The sequence below is a fragment of the Zalophus californianus genome, chromosome 9, assembly GCF_009762305.2.
Source record: "Zalophus californianus isolate mZalCal1 chromosome 9, mZalCal1.pri.v2, whole genome shotgun sequence".
Lineage (NCBI taxonomy): Eukaryota > Metazoa > Chordata > Mammalia > Carnivora > Otariidae > Zalophus > Zalophus californianus.
This window is the reverse complement of record NC_045603.1, coordinates 120801511-120822922: the sequence shown is the minus strand read 5'-3', so window position 1 is coordinate 120822922 and position 21412 is coordinate 120801511. Positions and strand designations below refer to the sequence as shown.

At 40.3% G+C, this 21412-nt stretch overlaps 1 protein-coding gene and 1 long non-coding RNA gene across 4 annotated transcripts in view; both read right to left on the bottom strand.

Annotated features, from left to right (window-relative positions):
• The window catches only part of LOC113922633, a 53436-nt gene extending 37319 nt beyond the window's left edge, over positions 1–16117 (bottom strand). For both annotated transcript variants that reach the window (XR_003520009.2, XR_003520008.2), the window contains exons 1-3: positions 14289–16117; positions 12383–12463; positions 7023–7174 (exon numbers count right to left, since the gene is read on the bottom strand). This is a non-coding gene — a long non-coding RNA (uncharacterized LOC113922633). The remainder of the gene's footprint in view (positions 1–7022; positions 7175–12382; positions 12464–14288) is intronic.
• The window catches only part of NEBL (nebulette), a 350953-nt gene that overhangs the window by 154538 nt on the left and 175003 nt on the right, over positions 1–21412 (bottom strand). For both annotated transcript variants that reach the window (XM_035721807.1, XM_027594782.2), the window contains exon 4: positions 16125–16232. In XM_035721807.1, coding sequence (XP_035577700.1) covers positions 16125–16232 — 108 coding nt within the window. The remainder of the gene's footprint in view (positions 1–16124; positions 16233–21412) is intronic.

Sequence of the window (21412 nt, the reverse complement as noted above, 5' to 3'; positions counted from 1 at the left end):
ATTTAAGAGGATCTGCCAAGGGCAGAGCAGCCAGTGATGATGCCTGCTCTCCCCTCCCCTCCCCTACATCAGGGCACACGCAGTTCCCGACTCTCTCAAGCCAGACTACACAGCTTTCCCCGTGTTTCTCAATTGCATTTTCATAAAATCATAAAAGGCCCAAAAGGAAAGCCAATCTCCCCTCCGTGCACCTGTCTCCATAGAGAGAGCTTGATTTCACATTTCTACATAATGGTGTCTTTCTTCTGCGTCACACAAAGGGCTTTTCCATCAGGCTTTCATTGATCCTCTCAACTTAAAATAAGCATCAACTATGATCATTCCCATTTGAGACATAGGAGAAAAGAGGCATAATGATGGAGATATAATGCTCTGCTAAAATAGGTCATTTTAAAAGTCAAAAGAGCCTTAAGACTTTCTCATAAATCCACATATCGTAGGAAGTTATTTCTTGTTTCTTACTCACATACCTTGCAACAATTCAAAATGAATTTCCTTTGCTTTTAACTAGGATCCAGTCCTCAATTCCTTACACACATAAAACTAAGTCATTCAAAACAATTTGACTGCTAGGATTTTGTTCCTGTGGATTCTGACTTGAGGGCCCAAAGGTAGTCAAAGGTCTCAAACAAGCATCCTCATAAACTTCCAGAAATATCACTTCCAGACAGTGTCCTGAGGATAACAGGGACTCCGGAGGTCACCTCTTCGACCATCTGCCTGCCCCATATAGTGATCTGTGCTGATCAACGTCTGTCACCTCTGGCCTGCTCAGTGAGCAAAAGGCAGTTACATTTTTGAGTTAAATTTAGCTGCCCTCTGGTTTGTCGGACACTGTTGACAAAGCAACAAAGGTTTAGGCTTCACCTTTATTAAAACACAGTAATAAGTTTTCCAGAACACCCCCACCCCCCACTGCAGACAGTTTAGGTAACTGAGATTTTTCTCTCCATATTTGTATGGAACTAATGTAGCATTTGCATGCAATGCTAAAGGCATACATATTTATACGGGTTTACACTCTCAGACCTGCCAACCTGACATTGTGTCGGAGACTAGCCATCCCAGGCTTGTCTCACAGTTGGGGCGTGAACACACCACTGCCCTATTTACATACCACACAGACACCTGTGCTCAACGTTTGTCATTCAATTCTAGACCCACGCAATGGAACTGCTTAGCTTTTTTTTTTTTTTTTTATCGGCATAGCATAAATACAGAGATACCAGAACTCATTCTTTTCTTCTTTTGTTCTCCCAAAGCAGACCCCGACAAATACCAGTGCTATAACCACCCCAGACCCGACAGCCTGGGATGAGGGCTTTCAAAATCCCACGGAGACAGGGAAATCCCACCCAGAGAAGGACCAGGTTGACAACAAGCTTACATAAACCACTCCCAACATTTTATACAGAGAGTGACCCTACCATCTGGTGTCATTCCCTTACTAAGAAAAATCTTGCAGGTACTCCCCTAAATCTTCAGGATAAAATTTGTACTCACAGTTCCTCAAACGCACCACACAAGTCTCTTCTCAACTCCTGATATATGCCAGTCCCCCATGTGGAACATTTTTGCCACCTGCTGCGCACCATCACTTCTTTCTCACTTGCTTCTATCTTTATTCATTCTTAGAAACTCGTCTCATGCCACCTTCTTGTGTAAGCCATTTGTGACTATCACCAAACCCAGCTGGGGCGAGGTTCCAAACCGCAGCTCCCTCTCTCAACACACTTATGGGAGTTGTGTTCTGTGTTCTAGGCTGGGAGAGACCTATGCTTCAATCTTGTATCCTCAGCTCCTGAAACAGTGCCAAGCACAGAGCAGGCCCCTTCACAGGAGAGTAGGACAATAAAGGTAACTATATCCTACAGGGGAACAGGCATTAAAACCTAACATCAAGTACCACATGAATAACTCCCGTACTCACTCTTCCGGGGGCCATACAAAACTTTTCTGTATGTCAACACATAAAGAACATTTGAATGAAAGGTTCTACTCATAAAGCTCTGTTCCCGATGTTAAGAAATTGGAAACTTCTAAATTTGGTCCTAATATCACTATATGACCTCCAAAATGCCATTTAAGGATAAATCAACTTCTGCATTAACAGAAACAAAAAAACCTCCTATCTCTGACATTTGCCCTCTGGTACAAGGGCTCCAGACACCACACGTAAGTAATGATCTCAAAATTCTGGTGTAGAGGGAGAATCCTGCACTTTGAAGTCAGAAAAAAACCTGCACTCAAATCCCAGCTCTGGTCTTTATCGGCTGTATGCGTTTAGGCAACTTGTCCATTCTCTCCGAGCTTTGTTTCATCTGTGCCATGAGGGTAATGACAATTACTGCTAGGGATTGTCGAGAAAGACAGATGAAATAAATGGGAAAGGCTGTGCCCAACACAGAGTGGCCTTCGTGAATGTTTGCTCCCATCCTTGTCATCTATTCAGGGAGTAGGTGTCATCTGAGCACAGAGAAGGATGCCCAGTGACACAGAGACTGTCATGCTCCTACCTGAGTCCTGAAATGCTGAATGAGCATAAGTCCTTATAGACTATGTGTACTTTAATGGTGCAAGAAGCCAAACAGGTTTTCTCCAAAATCTGTGAATTGCTTCCATGTATGGCAATTGGATTTTCATACTGTCTTTTCATCATTTCATTATGAAAATCTGTGTTTTTAAGATGCGGTGGCCTTTACGTTGTTGGTAGCTACTCAGGGGGATGAGCTATAAGCCTAAGGGAAACACAGGGGCCTTCAAAATTTTCTAAAAATTGTCCATTTCTTAAGCTGGGTGGTGGGTACACGGGTGCCCACTTTATTGCTATTCTTTAAACTCTGTATAGGTTTCTGTGGACTGTTTTGTGTGTGTGATAGATTTCACAATTTAAAGGGGGGATTTAGTCTTAATATTGAAAAATCCCAGGAATGGACATTCCACTGACATTTGCTAAGGATAACGCATTAATATTTTTGTCCGCCTGAACTGATTAATTTTTTAAGCCACTGATAATGTTTTAGAGGGCTTACAGTTTAATATTTAAGAGTTGTTTTTTATAATGCACCTTGAAATTCAAATTCTGAAGGACTGCAAATTTCAACAATGCCACCAACGTGACTCCAAGAGTCAAGTGTCCAAAAAGAAAGGCAAACCAGATTAGCGGACAGAAGACCTCCATTCTGACCCCACTTCTTTACTGACAGTGAAGCTGCAAGCTAAATTCCAAAGTATCCAGAAATTAAGTTCAGGTAGTACTTTGCCTAACACCTCATATGGGATAACTGCAAAATAGAGGCTATTTTATGAAGACACGCTAAAGGCTGCCAAACCGACATACTTCCTTCTTCTTGTGCCTTCTCTCGGTACATTTTTACCCCCAGTGTTTGGTGCATTTACGCCAACAAGTTTAAAAAAAAAGTAATTTAACTAATCATGTAACTTTTAGAATATTAAAAGTAATAATCACAGTAATAATCTATGGAGGGATCTGCAGAAGTAAATATGGCGCTGGTAAGGTGAACAGTATTACCACTGTGTCATGCTCTGCCATCAACAAATCAGTCACAGACATTTGTACTGAGAAATCACACACACACACACACACACACACACACACACACACACACACACACGCATGCATGCACTCGAGCTGTCAGGAGACAAACGGGAACCGTGTAGGCAGCAGATGGGAGGGCTGCCTCCTAAGCAGATGAGCACATGCTTCGTACACATGCGAGGTAAGGGCCCCCGAAAATAGAAAAGAGTTCGATGAACTTATCCAGAAGCCCGCCGCAATCAGAAAATCTAGCAACTACTCATTTCCAGGTTATCTGTGTGTACTATGCTTTCAAGTTCAGCATTATTGGTGTTGATATTTTTAGTTTATTTCATTTAAGGGGACACATCATAATCTCTGTGGGATTCAGAACCCTCAAAGGTTATGATCTAACCCTAGAAGCAGGGATAATGATGGAATGGAGGTTGGAAACAATGTAAATCATTTTGGCCATTCTGTCCTTCTGGCCTCTTGTTAAATATTTTGCAATTTTTCGACCAATAACATAAAGCCCATGATCAAAATGCAACATGCTGATCAGTTTTCTCCAAATAAGCCAGTGATGTGGTTCGTTTAATTATGTAAGTAACGTTAAATTCATCATATAATTTCAGAAAAAAATGGTTTTCCTCCTTAAATAAATAATGATGAACAATAATGAATCATTTTAACATGTTCAATGCCTTATTCTGGTGAAACATAAATGTGAAATAAAGTTATAAAAATGTTTACAGTAAATGCCCAGACAGTGGGCAGGAGCAACTTTTGGGGAAAATGAGGGAAATAAGTGGTTAACTGCCAGCATACACACTCATGCTAGAGGACACAAAAAGGTTCACAGCAGTTGTTAAATTCATTTAGGGAAACTCACTTTATTTTTCCAACAGAGCTCTCACCAGCTAATCTGTATTACAATCTGCAGGAGTCTTAATATTCTCAGCAGGATCAAGATTCAGGCCACACTGATTCAGCTATTTAATCTTGCAAGAGAACAATATTTGGCAGGAAAAGACCCCACAGCACTGAGGGGATATCCCAGAGGTTCGTTGTCAGCACAGATTGGGCCAAGAACACTGAAGGTGGAAACCAAACAGTGCAAACCAGTGTTTACCCCTAGCTTTCAGTAACTCTCCACTCAAACGTGCATGTACACTCGACATTAGTATGCAAAACATACACAGCACGTGTATATATGACTCTTTCAGATACATGTCTATTTTTAATTTTTTTTAAGATTTTATTTATTTATTTGAGAGAGAGAGCACGAACAGGGAGAGGGGCAGAGGGAGCAGGAGAAGCGGACTCCCCGCTGAACAGGGAGCCTGACGCAGGGCTCTATCCTGGGACCCCAGGATCATGACCTGAGTCGAAGGCAGATGCTTAAGCGACTGAGCCACCCAGGTGCCCCCATGTGTATTTTTAAATGCAAAATGTTTTCTCAATATTTGGGACCCAGTCTTGAAAAGCTTTTAATTCAAAACTATCCCTACAGAGGGTGGGAGTATGAAAGAGATGAAGAAAAATGGTCATAGTTTTACTTTCAATACTTTTCAAATTCATGAGTACTGAAAACTGAAATTCAGAGAACATGTGTCTGAATTTTTAAGTGAATGCAAATATTTATATATTGATCTTCTTAACCAACCTGAAATTAATAAGCTGATTGACACTCTTTTATAAAAATGCATTTTTTACATTTTATATGGAATCTGTGGCTTGATTAGTGTTGAATGATATTTTCTGGACACCCATACTGACAGGCAAATAGGGAATAGAGAAAACAGTTGGAGGGAGACAGGCAAACTTAAAAGCAAAACTGATGGTACCTATTATACAAAAGAACAGCAGGAATCACAGTTCAAAAAAATGATTCAGTAAAATCCCTCAAAAACTATTTTAAAGTAGCATTGGCAAGGTTTCCGTTCCTTTACTTCCCAAAGCCGGCTAGTTATCCCTCTGATAATAGCACAGTGTCTCCCTCTATCAAGCATTTATCATACCGTGCAGCAATTATCTGCATGCCCGTGAGAGGGTAAACACCAAGCTCTGTGAGGTCAGGGGTCATATCTACTTTATTTCTCATGCTATCCCCCCCACCTCCTGGCAAAGTGCCCGGTGTCTCGTAAATACTCAAAAATGTTTGTTAAGTCAGTACTTGTTTTCAAAAGTGGTTTCTTTTGGAGATTTTTGTTTGTTTGTTTTATAGATACCAAAAATATGCATATTTGAACATCTAAGACCACTCTTTCACCGATCTGGCCTCAATCTACATTTCAGTAATGGTGTCTTCCTCGACACTCTGACAAGTAGACGCTAGGTGCTCCGAACTTTATCATAGTCCTTCCTTCTTTCCTTTGCTCCTCTCAACACCATCTCCTTCCCTCATCCTCACCTTTACAGCGGCCTAAAACTCCCCTGCTCCGGTGACAACCTTCCCCGGCCACTTCATGCACCGGAGCAAGAGCATAAACACCATGCAAAACGTGGTTTCTCGTTTTTTCTGCCATCAACGGGGCCCGGTGCAACGTGATGTCCACAGCAAATGTTTAGAGAACAAACACATGCCCATGTAAGGTAACTGTGAAGGCAACTTCCACTTCTCTTATTCACTGTAGTTAAAGCACCATGTTCTAGAAGATTCAAACATGAGCAGGAAATGCTGCTCGCCCTCCACGTTCTCATCATAATTACACAAAAAAGTAAATATTTACATCACTTTGTCTTGGGGAAGTCAATTCCCGCTATCAAAAATAACACGTGTTAAGAAGAATAGAATGATGTTTTAAGGTTTCTTTCTTTAATTCTTTTTTCTACATCTCAACTCTATTTCATAGTTTCCTGAACTGACAAACTCTGCCACTTTCATTGTTCTCAGAATGCCATGACACAAAAGCTGAATTCAAACAAATCAAAAGTTGACTCTGTTATAACAGGTAGTATAGCCACTAGAGGAAAAATCAATCAGAAATATGAGCAAACAAACAAACAAATGAGCATCACTTCTTGCTTCTTGTCCTTGGAACAAAGCCTGGGGCTCCTGCACAAAAGCAACAGGCCCTTCAAACAGAAATTCAGACATATCCTTTTACAAAGAGCATTGCATATCACTTCGTACAGAAGACAAAAAAGACTACAGTGCTGGCCTGACGATGGTGGAAGAAAAAGGAAGCTTCAGTAGAAAGAACGAGCAAAAAATAAAGGAAAGCAATTTTCATGACATAATTCTTCTAGGGAAATGGAATGCAAATTAGAGGACATATCTGCATATGCTTACAAAAAGAAAGACATTCTTGCTTCTAACTTCCAATGGTGCAATTTTCTTTAATTGTATAAACTTGGCTTGGGTTACCAGTGGGTTCTAATTAAATCTCTTTATAATGTCTCCTTTGATTCATGATAAAATAAGTTAAAATGACATGTGACCATTACACTTAACTGGAAAAACAACAGGTTTTAAACCTACCTGCAAAATCCACTGAAATTATAATGATGTGCCTTAATTATTAATGACAGTCGCATCTGGGGACTCCACAAATATATATGTAAGATTGCCAGTTCTTCTTTAACATTCAGTATGTGCTCACTGTAGGTATGTCCCAAAAGGTATAATAAAATCTGGAAGAAAATTCAGATACTTTATAAGTTTTTAATCTGTATAATGCACTGGAAATGGCAACATTTTTTAAAAGCTCATCTTTATTCGGCTTTCCCAGTGGTGTAGGAATACTTCTTTTCTATTGTCACACCTTTACCCGCCTTTTCCCTTACATCTGTCCAGGCCAAAGTGCCAGCACAGGACATGTGAAACCTATATTCCAAGCTCCATAATTCCACCGAGACCTGGAAAACTTAAAAACATAATTACTACTGTACACTATCTTTGTTTCTATAAATGACCGTGGCTCGAGACCACAAATTAGAAGAGGCTCACAAGGGCCAATTAAGGACTGGAAATAGGACCCAGAAGGAAATTTTTTTCCTTTTTTAGTTAAAATTGTTCAGTTTGAAAATAGAAAAAAAATCTAAAAACTGGATATAGACACTTTCCTGGGATGGCAATAGGTGGTATAATCTACCTATGCTAAAGAAACTGGCTGATGATAGTAGCTTACAATTACAAGATGTTTGTTACTTAATTATCTCAAAATGACCTATGATGTATGCAGATCATTTCTCATTTAAGCCCTGTCATGGACTGAATTGTGTCCCTCCAAAATTCGTATCTTGAAGCCCTAAGCCCTTAATGTGACTGTATTTGGAGATGGGGCCCATAAGAAGGTAATTAAGGCTAAACGGGGTCAAAGGCTGGGGCCCTGATCCAATTCAACTGGTGTCCTTACAAGAAGAAGAGACACCAGAGATCTCTTTCTCTCATGCACATACATGGAGGACATAGCAAGAAAGTGCTCTGCAAGCCAAGAATAGAGCTGTCACCAGAAATCAACCCTGCCAGACCTTGATCTTGGACTTCCAGCCTCCGGAACTGTGAGAAACTAAATTTCTGTGGTTTGAAGCCCTGCAGCCCGTGGTATTTTGTTATGGTGGCCTGAGCAGACTAATGCAAGCCCCACTTTTTTCAGGTACTTAGACACCAAAAAAATTTCCCAACTATGACATTTTAAAACAGGGGCGGTCCTTGGATTTCTAATACAGGGAAGTTGTTAGATGCCACATTAGAAAGCAAATGTTCCTGCTTTATTGAGAGAATACTGCTATAAACTTTTGATGAAACTACAGAAATCACTGAGTATTTAAGTAAAAATAGGAGAAAGTGAGGAATAGGTGTCTATGAAGCAACACAGTTTCGAAGCAATTTTAAAAGCTAAGAACTGTCTTGCAAAGAGAGGTTTCAAGAGAAAGAATGTGCAAAATTAGTCAATATTTTAAATATTACTGCTTCATTCACTTTCTCAACATACTTTTTTAAAAGATTTATTCATTTATTTTAGAGAGAGGGAGTGTGTGCAAGCGAGTGGGGGGAGGGGAAAAGAGAGAATCTTAAAGGGGAAAAGAGAGAATCTTAAGCAGGCTCCACACCCAGGGCAGAACCGGACGCGAGGCTCGATCTCCCAACCCTGAGATCATGACCTGAACCAATATTAAGAGTCGGATGTTCAACCGACTGAGCCACCCAGGTGCCCTTACGCAACATATGTTTACTGAACCCCTGCTATGTGTCAAGCACTATTCTAAGCATTAGCAAGTTTGTGTTGAAAGGATGTGATAGTTCCCTACCCTACTGTGGTGTGTATCCTAGGAAATATTGTATTTGCCTAGACTGAGAAGTGGATGGTAAGGCAGACTCTTCTGAAAAAGTAAAAGAAAAAAAAAAAAACTTGAGGAAATAATACCCTCAAAAGAATTCAGTCATTTACTGAACAAGTATTTATTGGGCAACTTTGCTGTGCTACAGAATGATACAATTACGGAAAGAACCGGGAGTTTTAAGAAAGAAAATCAATGTGTATCTATGCAGATCCAAAAGAGATGTTTTGATTAAAATAAATCTAGAAATATTAGAACTCCTTGTAATAACCTCCATTATACGATGAAATGCACACAAGGCTAGGGGGCATCAAAATGGGTGTGTTTATTAGAACAGTCCTGGGTAAGCCATCACAGAGCTAGCAGCCTTGGGCACAGTGAAAAGCCATGGGAAGAAGATATGTTGGCCCAAAAAGTTAATTCATCCATTTATCAGATTTTGCTATGTGTCAGGCGCTGGGGCTACAGAGAAAAAGACAGCCTGACTCTTCATAGAGTTCAGTCTAGCAGGAAGATAACTCATAATGCAGACTCCCAGAGTGGCAAGAAGAAGAGAACGCCAGGGAAGAGGAGGCAGCATCTGGGCATCGGATGGATAGGGACAGGGTACAAACAGCCCTCCAGGTGGAAGCGTGAAGGGTACAGGGCTCAGGGTCCAAGAGGGACACCCAGGCTGGAGATCTCAGCTGGTAATCAACCAGGGACAGTCTCAGATTCCACGCTAAAGGTTTAGCATTTTATCCCAAAGGCAACAAGGAGCCACTGACAGATTTGAAGGAAGAGAGTGACATGATCCAATGTGCATTTTAGGAACTTGCAAGAAACCACAAGAACAGCTCAGGAGGGAGAAGAGGCAGTACTGTGGCAGACAAGAACAGCCTAGAGACTCATTCCCACAACCCAGGCAAGGGACAGGGAGGGCCTAAATTAAGGATGTGACAAGAAAGTACAAAGCACCATGATATGCATTCGTAGGGATACAAAAAATAAATTGAAAAAGGCGTGGATGATCTTCGCCTTCATGAAGCTGAAGAGGTAAAACACATAACAAGAGAAATGCTCATTAAAACCGAACCATGGAACATGATGTGTGAAATAGTGGGCGTGACAGCTAAGGGCACCGTTGAGCGAAGAACTCTTGTGGTTCGGAGATGAGAAAGATTGCTGTAGCTGGGGTCTGCGTGTGGGTCCAGGGTCATTTACAGACACTGTGAAATTGTTCCAAACAAGAGGAATGACTCATGCAAAAGCCCAGAAAAGAGTAAGCTGGTCAGGCCTAAAAGAAATGGAGGAACAGTGTTGACGGACAGTCAAAGATAAGGTGAAAAACAATTCAGGAGCAGATCGTGGAGGGTCCTTAGAGTCCAAATGAAGGAGCTTTGGAGATGAGACTTGGTCCTATGCAGAGTGGCACTCCAAGGGATGTTCCTAATGACTCATAACTAGGGTCTTGATGAAAGAGATATTTTAGAAAGACTCATCCGGTGACAGTGTTTAAGATACAATGGAAAAACAGCAGAAGGAGCCTGGAAGGAGAGAAGGCCCATCAGGAGGTCCTACAGGAACTCAGGCAGGAGAAAGGGCCTGAACACAGGGGAAGCGAAAAGAAGGGAACGGGGGAAAGGGATTTCACAAAAGAAGGATCTTCAGAAATGGGGGGCTGGATACTTAATCTCTGTTTCCAAGAAAAAAAAAAGTCATGTGTGTTAATTCTTTTATTAGGGGGGCCCTTCCCCACCTCCCCTTGAGACAATGCCATTTTAGAGCTACAACTCTCGTACTTGCCAGGCACAAGTAATTACTGGTCTGGGAATACTTGTTTCTTTAAGTGACTGTGGCTAAAAGTCCAAGGATAAAAAGAAGAGATCAACTTTTGAAGTTCTGCCCTAGGTGGAAAAATAAAGCAAAACCAGGTGTCAGGGAAACCATGGATTTGGACATGAGAAAGGACCAAGAGGTGATTTTCCGTATGTTGTTCTCCTGAAGGTCTAAGTATTCCTTATAGAAATACTTTCCCTGAGGAGAGGTTGTTCACAGGATCTAATTAGACTGGGTATGTCAAAGTGTTTTGAAACAAATAAAGCATTCATACATGTGTTAGGTATTATAAGGAAATACGTGTTATTGCCCTGTCACTTTCTTGGACATATTTGAGTTTTGCTTTAAAGATAATGCTACCGACCCACGATGACTCGAGAAAACACCAGAGTTACTAGTTGAGATAAGTTGGAGATTAGGTACAATCCATTAGAGTGACATACAAATTCACACTCTGTGAAAATACTAGCCTTCAAGGGCTTAAATCTAAACCACTGACCTAATAACTAGCTGTTATTTCATCTGAGTTCATCAACCCAGTTATGAGTCATATCAAAAATACCATACTACTCTCCTTTCCAAGTACTTAGTGTACTGGACTTGACTACTCAAAATCAGAAGATTTCATATAAATTTTGCATTGCTTATAAGTGTAAGGAACACTTCTTGTTATGCTTCTTGTGTAAGGAACAAAATAAACAAATACTCTATGTCAACACTGAATGTCTTTCTCATTTTTACCTCCCTCACCTTTTAACAAAAACTTTTTATGTTCGCTAAATGTAAAAAGGATGAGAAATCCTTCTGTATCGGTTGTTTGGGTTTATATAAGACCTAATTGCCTCATACACTATAATTTTGCCACCAGTTTACAATCAGCATGCATTTCTCATGCATGAGTTGACCCAATTACATAACAAATTTTGCCTTTGGGGATTTCTCTTGACTGCTTGTATTCTGTCCACCATACAACTCAATTTCACACCATCAGCAGCCTGAACATGGCCACAGTCAGTCTCTGTCAAAATGATTTATTTAAATTACAAACAGAGACCAGATCCCTAGATAATCATCCCTACCCTCATGCTCACCCTTACACTCAGTCTAACTTTGAATCAAATCTTTTAATAGCCCATAGACACTGCTATTCAATTATTAGGCCATGTTTACCTCCCATAATCTAATATTTTGGAAGCTAACTCACAAAATCTCAGGGAACTAAATCATCAGTATCCACATAAGCTTATTAATGGGCACGTAATTTATTTTGCATTCTAAGAAGTCAATGAAAAATTAGATAGCTGTATCAAAAAAACTAAAAATAATTACATTTCAGTATCAAATTACAGAGATTCTTTTCTCTATAATTTTTTTAAAAGGCTTCAATCTTAGCTTTTCTTGTGAAGCAAGTAAGCGTCTTATGAATGTATATGCTAAATAGAAAATGGCAGTAAAAAAGGGTATTTGGGAAATAGGAAAGATAACCAAAATTAAAGATACTACAGGGTAAGGGAAAGAATATAGAGCAAATGAAAATACTATTGTCTGTGCTGTCTGTGGACCAGTGATCTAAGGAAAGGGGGGTTCTAAAGATTCTCACTGAAGTCAACACACACAGGCCCGCTGCATGCACGCACACACACACACACACACACACACACACACACACACACACACACACTTCCTCTGTGAGTCAAGGATAGATACAAATCTTGACAAATCACATAATGGTATACTTACTATTTCAGCCGGTCTAGAAAATACAGGATTTTGTCATCTGGGGTTTTTTTTTCCCTTCCCCTCCATATATTTCTCCATTACCTAAAATAAATTAGAAAATAAACATCTAGATTTTATCTACAGCACAGAGCCTGTAAAAGTCTCTTGGGGTTGGACTTTACCATCTTATTTCACAATTTATCTATAGACTATCGCAGCTAATTAAAAGTGCAGCTTAAATCAGTGTGTAAACAGGCAGAATGAAATACATCAATAATCTTCTCAAGGCTGGACTGAGTCCCTTAGATGTCGGCAGTGATTCTGCCTCGCTCTCCTGCTACAGGTACCTTGAATGCACTGCTTGTAAACTTGAAGGTGGTAACTACCTGAATTAAAAACAGCCTTTGCAATTACCCACACAAGCTAGAGCTATGAGGACAATAGGAAAGAGGGTGTTTGAAAATGTCCAAAGACACAGTTTCCTTCAATACAAGTCTGTACCTTGTCCTTTAAGAACATTTCCCTAAAACATCCATAAGCAAAGACGATGAGAAGCTATGTTAAGTCATTTCTGCCATTTCTGAATTTCTGCCCCAGACTCTGGCAGGGTGTGGGAGGACACAATTAAACATTTTCTGGAATTGTGTGGAAATTTTTTTTTTTTAGAAACCAGTTCTGTTTCTTTCCACCCATTCAGTAAATTCTGAAACCCTGCCTCTTTTCTTATTCTTCCTGCAGCTATACAAAGTGAGTAATATAACAGAAGAATTTTAAATTGCAGCATTTAATAAATCTCCCAGATTCAATATGCTGTCATTACAGACCCCAAAAGAAAGAAGTCAAGGCTAAACCCACGCTCACCCCTTTCATTACACACAATTTCAAATTTATGGTTGTGGTCTATCCCACATCTCAGTAACAGATGCAGACTGAGTGGTTATTTCCAAATGATATCAAATCCCGCACAAATGAATATGAGAGCGGCAGAGAACATTTCATAACACTCACACACACACAAGCAATCAAAAATGCCCATTCATCCACAACACATTACCCCAAACACCTAGGAGGTGTCATTAAATTCAGTTTTATGTCTTTCTACTTTCTTTAGTCCAAAAGGGATTAAAGACAGCTTAGAAAGATCCATACAATAGTCAAAGATAACATAAGCAAAACAAGTAAGCAAAAGTCAAAACAAATAAGAAAATGAAGCAAATGGAAAAATAAAGATTGCAAAGACCCTGACTTAACCCACCTACATCAACCCATAATAACTTGTAGCTCAAATGTCGTACGCCTTATCATTTTTGGAATGAGCCTGCTCATCCCAGCCTCTCTAGCAGGAAAATTCTGGTGGAGACCAGTCTGGACATTTTCTCACCCCCTTTCCTCTCAAAACAGACACAGTCCAGGCCACTGTCAAAAATATCTGTCTGGATTTGGCCCACATGTTTCAGTATTTGGGTTTATCTGAAAGTAATGTGGAAAACCGGACTAAACCAAAGTACCACCTTTCAGATTAATCCAAGTTTCTTATAGAAAAAAAAAGATCCTTGAGTAATATGGAAAAACCCTGTGAGGTCACGGAAAAAGTTCATGAAGTTGCAGCCTTATAAATGAATAGTAAATTCATTAGACCTCAGAATATTTAAGTTTCCTTTCTTCAAGAGTAAATCCCTAATGTAATATTATGAAATCAATATTCTTTACTGCTACCCAAACATGAATACACCTCATCATGGCTAAAAGAACCACTTGGAAGGCTGCTATGGGTGTTAACATAAGACAATTGCAAAAAAAAAAAAAATTTAAGATATTCTCTAAATTATATTCTTTTAAGAACTGGTGTTGTCTAAATTATAGGCTTAATCCAAATGGTATTTTGCATATACTGCTACGTGTATGATACATACAGATTTATACGTACCTGTGTTATAAGGGTTTTTTGCATAATTAAGAATGGATCTGCAAACAGCTTCTGGTACTGAATAAAATGTATATTCCTGCTAATGATAAAGGTTGGTGAAATGATCAGTTCTTCTTATTAAATATGAATATTGACTTAATTTGAATATAAATTAAAGGGCTTACCTTTGAACTGACTGCAATCCTTATGTTAGCTGTCCCGTGGATGTCTTAAGTAGAAATGTTTAGTTCTTTTTGAAATAAATTTCTGTGATAGTTTATGATTTATGATATAACTTTTTTTGTGCAGTATTATTTTTGTTTCTTTTTAAGTTCTCCAAAAATAATCCAAAGAAAGAAATGTTACTCTATGTAACTGTGGTGGAATAATTCTCTAACTCTCACTTTGAAAAGCAAAAAAAAGTTTTCTTAATTTAAAAAAAGAATGAACAGGAAGAAAGATGAGGGGAGTAATGCATGACTGGTGGGTTGTTGGGATGGAGAGAAAAACAAGGGAACAAAAGACATGAACCCTTAAACTTCAACCTTCTCTCTTCAAAGGAAAAAAAAGTCCTTACTAAAATAAGATGTCCGTTTAAAGAGCAAACAGTGAATAAACCTTAGGGAATATGGGAAAACAAAGTGTTGACTCTGCCTCCTCCGACTCCCTAAATAAGTTGTTTAAACATCACATCATTCTGGTTTTGAACTTTTCACCAATATAATTCTTTCTCAAATTATATACGACAATTCTTCTCCAAATTGTCATTATGTACAATGATGATGGCCAAGTATCAGTGAGTGTAAACCATCTGCTAATTAAACATTTCCTAGAAATTAAGGCTATGTCATTTACATCAGGTTACACAAAGTTCAGTGACTGTACAAGAAACACACAAAATACATTTCTCATGAAAAATGGCATGAATCTTACATATTTGCACATACTTTTATATCATGTACACAGTTGTTGATTTTTATTCATCTGTCCTCTTGGCTACCTAACACTGAACTGGTATTTTTCTGAAAAAAAATTACATTTTGACAAACTTCATATAAAACTTTGGAAGAAACATAATTATAGCCATGAATTACAAAAGTGAAGAGGAGCTATTTATCCACCTTTAGGTAGTATAGAATTAACACTTTTCAGTCCCTAAAAGGTTTTGAACTTCTGCTACTCTCGACTTTCTTTTTCAAGATAAATATATTACTTAACAAGACATAGCTTTCAAATCCAAAGTAGCCTCATATGTAAATGTTTATTTCCAAAATTCGACGTAATGCATTGTTTCAACAAATATGTTTAAAGTATAAAACCTGACATACACAAAATTAGCAAGTATAAGATTTCTCAAGATACTTAGCCTTCTATGTACTCTTTATATGATTACCCCCAGCAAAAAAAAAATAAAATAAAAAAATGAACTGTCAGGTTTTTTAAATTTAACTATAAAAGCCCCATTTGGGAAAAATTCAAAATCTGAGGACCATTAAAAATGGAAGAAGATGCTAAATTACAAGACCTCTTTTAATAGCAACAACTGTACGTCTAAATACACTTTTAATTTATTTAATTAAATTGATTTACTTAGGAAATTGATTTAGTAAATCACCGTAATTAAATAAATTAAGTATATATTCAGAAACGTAGTCATTGCTATGAAAGCGTTAGGCTCTAGATAACTGTGACGAAATCAAAGGGAAGGAATCTAACAATTGCACCTGGCATAGTTGAGGACATGCCGAGCACTGCTTGCACTCTGTAGCACCAAGAACACTTCCACGTCCCAATCTCATTCTCCCATCCAGACACACGAGTCAGGGTGATCACATCACCGAACAAGCAGTCACCTACGTTACTGATTTGCTCCTGAGTCCTCTTCAGCCTCTGTAGTTCAGGAGTGTCCGTAACAATGCTGAAGCCCCTCCCTTTGCTTTCTTCAAAATCTCTTTTGTACTTGACCTAACAGAAGGCAGGAGAACAAAAGAACGAAAAGAAAAGTAAACCGAGGAGTCACAAATCCCACTCAGGAAGGGTCGGGGCCAAAGAAGCTAAAATCGGACAATGCCTCCAGTCACAACTCCATCAGCAACTGGCAGAGGGAGAGGCCGCTGAGCAGAGCCCGATGCTTCGTTGGTATCCCAGCAAGGCCACCGACTGTGTGACCTTAGGCAAGTCACTTAACCACTCTGCACTTTGGTGGTCTCATCCTTCAAACGGTGATAAGAGCAACAATATTTAAATAAGGCCATGTAATAAGTCATAAGGATAGGATCAAATGTCCTAAGACACATACCTAACCATGAGCAAGCAAGCAAGGGCTCCATAATGGTTATTATTACCGCCATTAATAGTTGTACTACTGCTCAAGAAAAAAGTGTGGGAAAAGACAGCTGAATCTGCTCCCGTGCCCATCTTGTCAGTGACGAAGCATCATTTTGAACCTGCACTGCACTATGGAGGAAGAAGACCTACAAAATCAGCAGCAGCTAGCCCTGTCCTTAGAAAATGTTCATTCTATTTCGTAAGGCAAAGCACATGGATATGGTTATACAATGTTCTATTGTATATGTCAAGTATGTAAATGTGTATGGAAATATTTATAAAATAAGCCACGCCTAGAGATTAAAAGACTTCCAGCACATGGTCCTGGCACACTGTGTGCTGAGGTACCTAAGATTTTTTTTTTTTCTGGTATTTAAATACACTTCTTTTCTAATTACAACCCAGTGAAGCTGAATTTTACAGTTTCCTCGAGGGACTGGAATTGCTAATGCTTAATCTTACTAGAACCCCGTCTCCCATTATTAGCATAATGACAACAACTGTCACACCGGTTAAATATGCTGCTTGTTAATGACTGACACACTACAGCACTTTGTTCTTATTTCTTTAAAATCTAAATATTAAGTAATATGGAAACACAGTTTTAATAACCCACATAATCCTCCAAATTCCCCATTTACATTCATAATTATTAGGCTCCAATTAGCACTTAAATTAATAGCTAACATTTCAGGTGGCTGATAAAAATACAATTCTGTAAGTGCAACTTTCTGTATAAATTTGAAAGGTTCACTTAGTTGAGCACAGAATGACTGGTTTTGTTGAGTCATGTCTGTGTTTAAACACTCGATTCCCCCAGGTATTGTTGTCCTTGGGGCTACCGAAAAATTTCCTTTTACCAGAAAAGCTTGAAAGAAAAAAAAAACTCCCAGACGGCTACAAATAGAAAGGTCTAAATTCTCTCATCACTGGTAGCTTAAGAATATCTCATTTCCTCTCCATATTTTCATCTAAATTTATAAAAGTACTAAAATTTCCATAAATAAATGGTCAAATAACCTGCATAGTTTTTCTTCCACAGAAAGTGCTGAATGAAATTAGTCTTGTACCCCTCAATCCCCCAGCATGAGTGAAGATACTCACACCCACACATCTCGGGGTTTTATGCCCAACTAAGCAAGGAAGCCATTTAGCTTCGCTTGACATAAGCTCTGGACACAGAGTCATAAAATAAGTAGCAAAGATGACAAGGTTCTAACAGCGACAGGCATGAAGAAGTGAGGAGAAAAATCCGTAAGCCAGGTTCTAACACCTGAACACCAGTTTCACGGAAGGCACAATCATATAGTTTTTGAGGATTAGTTTAAGGGTTTGTTTGTTTGTTAAACGGCAATTCCCAAAGCACGAACTGAAAAGAAAACCCGTCACGTTACAGAGCCACAGGTTTTGAGTTGATCACAATTTAACTGTCCGTCCCACATCCGCAAAACACAGGAGAATCACCTGACTCGGGCTTGTCTCATTAAGGGACTAGTTTTGAACAGTATACAATCATCTTCATAACCGGTCTGCAGAGTTTTAGAAGAGGTGTAATCCTTTTTAATGGCAGGATCCACAGCCAAGCTCAAAGGCCACCCGCCCAGGACTCCTTTACCGCATGCAGGGAGCTTGGAGCCAGTCACTCCCTCTCTTGTCTCCCACCCACTTACATCCTCTCTATTTAGGTCTAATTTTAAATGTTGCATCTGATGATTTGCCAGTCAAAAAGAGATCAGAGGGCAGAGGCAAGAGGATTCTTCTCTTCAATTTCGTGTGTCCAACACGACCCTATCCTGCCAATAAGGATACTGCACCTTTGAGCCTGGAGATTGACCTATACTGGACCCATAATCCAGCATATGTGCATGAGCCCCAGATCTGGGATTTTGCTGGAACCCTTGAGAAAGGGGTGCTCTTTCTCCAGCTCTGGCTAATTCAGTAGGCTGTAACACTGAGGCCGCTGATGGTCATCCAGCCACCCCCCAATAATGACGAAGCCAACACCGTGGCAAGCAAAGCAAGAGATCTCGAGGAAGTCTTCATCAGCCGCCAGGTTTATCAGTTAGTGAGCTCATCTGTCTCTCCCTTTATAACCCAAAGAATTCTGATTAATACAACCTACTCTCACCATGCCCAAAATGTTTACACACGTACAAGCTTCCCAGTAAACATGAACATGTGAATTTCTCCACTGATTCTTCCTACTGTGATACAAGATTTAAGAGTTTACAAAAAAACAGTGGATTCTACCTTGGAAAAAGCACAGCTTTAGTGGACAAGAACCTAGGATTCTCATCCCCTCCCTGTCACCTGCCAGCCACCTCAGCTTCTCTGAGCCAGTTTCCTCGTCTCTAATTAGAGATTCTAGTAACTTCCTAACTAACAGATCTGTAGAGACTGGATGAGAGAAAACACCAGAAAGAACTTTGGAAAGAATAAGGGACTGTGCAAATTCCCAGCATTGCCAGCCTTATATTGGTTTTGCTTGATGTGAAAGGATCATCTAATATTTGTCATGAGACATTAAAGAGAACAGTTCTATAATAATAAGGAAGATTACAGCTAACAAAGCAAAAAAGATTAAGAATTAGCCAGTAGTTTACATTTACAAATTTTACTCAAACTACTCCAGAACAGAAACTTATTTTTTTGTTGTTGGATTTGTGCCAATGATCAGACCCCTACATAGCACCTCGGATATGTCATCTAGTGATCATACAGGTGGAGATGAATTCTGAACCCTATCTGTGCAGGTGCTGGGTGACAATCTGTCTTTGCCAAGAGTCACACCACACACTGTGCAAATCTGTAAGAACTGGATGAAGAGCATTCTCCTAAGACTACTGGGGGTTCCCTGTCACTGACAGAATGTTCCCTCTTGCTCCCTACGCTGAGCCCATGGGAAGCATAATTCGGTTTATTCATCAAAGCTCAGTACCAGTGACACTCCTCTGTGAGCTGGACTGGCCTCCTCCCAGTCTGGACCCCCAGAGCTTTTCACCCGCCTATGAGAGCAGTTATCACCCTGAACTGCTTACAGTGCTGTCACAGTCCCCCGCTCTAGAACACACGGAACTCAGGGACAGGGGCAAAGTCTTAGCAATCCTTCTAATTCCAAAACCCAGCATAGCCATGTGGCCCAAGGGAGCTGATTAACAAATGATGAAGAAAAAGAAGGGAGGAAGACGAGAAAGGAGAGGGGTGAAAGCAGAGAGGCCCAGTTCCAGAGGTAGGAGAGGAACCACATATACAGGGACTGGGACATGGTTCCATTTGGTAGGAGCATCTGGTGGGGACAGGGGTGTGCAGACAGGGGAAGACCAGGACATTAAGCTAAGGAACACAAATGTAGATGTAGATCAGACTGGGGAAAGAAATTGCTAGCCAGAGTACTTCTCCATTTGGGCTTCTACAACAAAAATGCCATACCCTGGGGGGCTTATAAACAATAGGAATTTATTTCTCATGGTTCTGGAGGCAGAGAAGTCCAAGATGAAGGGGCAGGCAGAGTCGGGGTCTGGTGAGAGCCTGCTTCCTGGTTCACAGATGGCATCTCCTCACTGTGTCCTCACATGATGGCAGGGGTAGGGGAGCTCTCTAGGGTCTCTTCTACAAGAGACTCCATGATCAAATTGCCTCCCAAAGGCCTCACCTCCAAATGCCATCACCTTGAGGATTAGGTTTCTATATATGGATTTGGGGTGACACCAACATGCAGTGCTGTCCTATATTAACTTTGTCAACATTAACTCAAGTATTCACTGAGCCTCATATATGGCTGCCCTTTGAAACGCCAGCTCTTTCCCCAGCAAAAATGCTTTTTCTTCCCTTATACTTCAGCACTGGATAGAAAATGATCATCTCTGGCCCCTTGCCTACTCTCCTGTTAAAAAGCATTTCATGACGGTTTCATGAATAACAATGGCCGTATATCTTAGGAATGTCATTCTTTGGAATCCCCTCAAATGTACACCCATTCAATCCTTTGTTCATTCAACAGATAATTATTGAGCACCTACTATGAGCCAAGTACCGTTCCAGCTGCGGGAAGGATGCAGCAAAGACAACAGTCATGATTTCTGCCCTCTTGGCCCTCACATTATAGTGGGAGAGACGGAAAAGACACAAGACCTAAGGAAGCTGAATAAACAGTATGTTAGTGGTGAGTACTAAGAGAGCAACAAAGCAAGAAGATGAGACGAGAAGGGTCAGGGATGCTGCCCTGTGAGGTAGGGCGGTCCGAGAAGGCCCCAGTGAGAAGGTGGCATCTCAGTAGGACCTGAGGGGGGAGGGCTGTAAGCAGGGCAGGGACACACCGGACTTCCGGTTTGACAGGCACTAACCCACTGGAGGGGAGCAGGAGACCAGTTAGGGAGCAGGCAATTCTGCCCCTCTCCCCCCGCAACTGCCCACTATTAGCCATCCCAGGACCACAGAAGACAGAGAATTCCTGGGCCCAGCCCCAGCCCCTGGCCTCCCCAGAAGACCGACCCGGGGAGCTGTGTACTCCTGTCAGTGCAGGGCAGGAAGGATGCAGGAGGAGGGAGGACAGAACTAAGATGCACTAGGAGTTTAGAAAAAGAATGAACCACAGCTGGAAAGTAATGCAGTCTTGGCGCCCTCTCGGCTCATCTCTTCAAGACTGAACAAAGGCACTCTGAAAATGCATTCGTAAAGTCCAAGGTAAGAAAAACACACAATAGGCAATTTGATTTGACATATTTTCTTCAGAAGGAACTTAGAAATGTATTTCACATGCTGTATGCGATATTATAGTGACATGTTATGTACATACGCTGTGCACGCGCACGCGCACA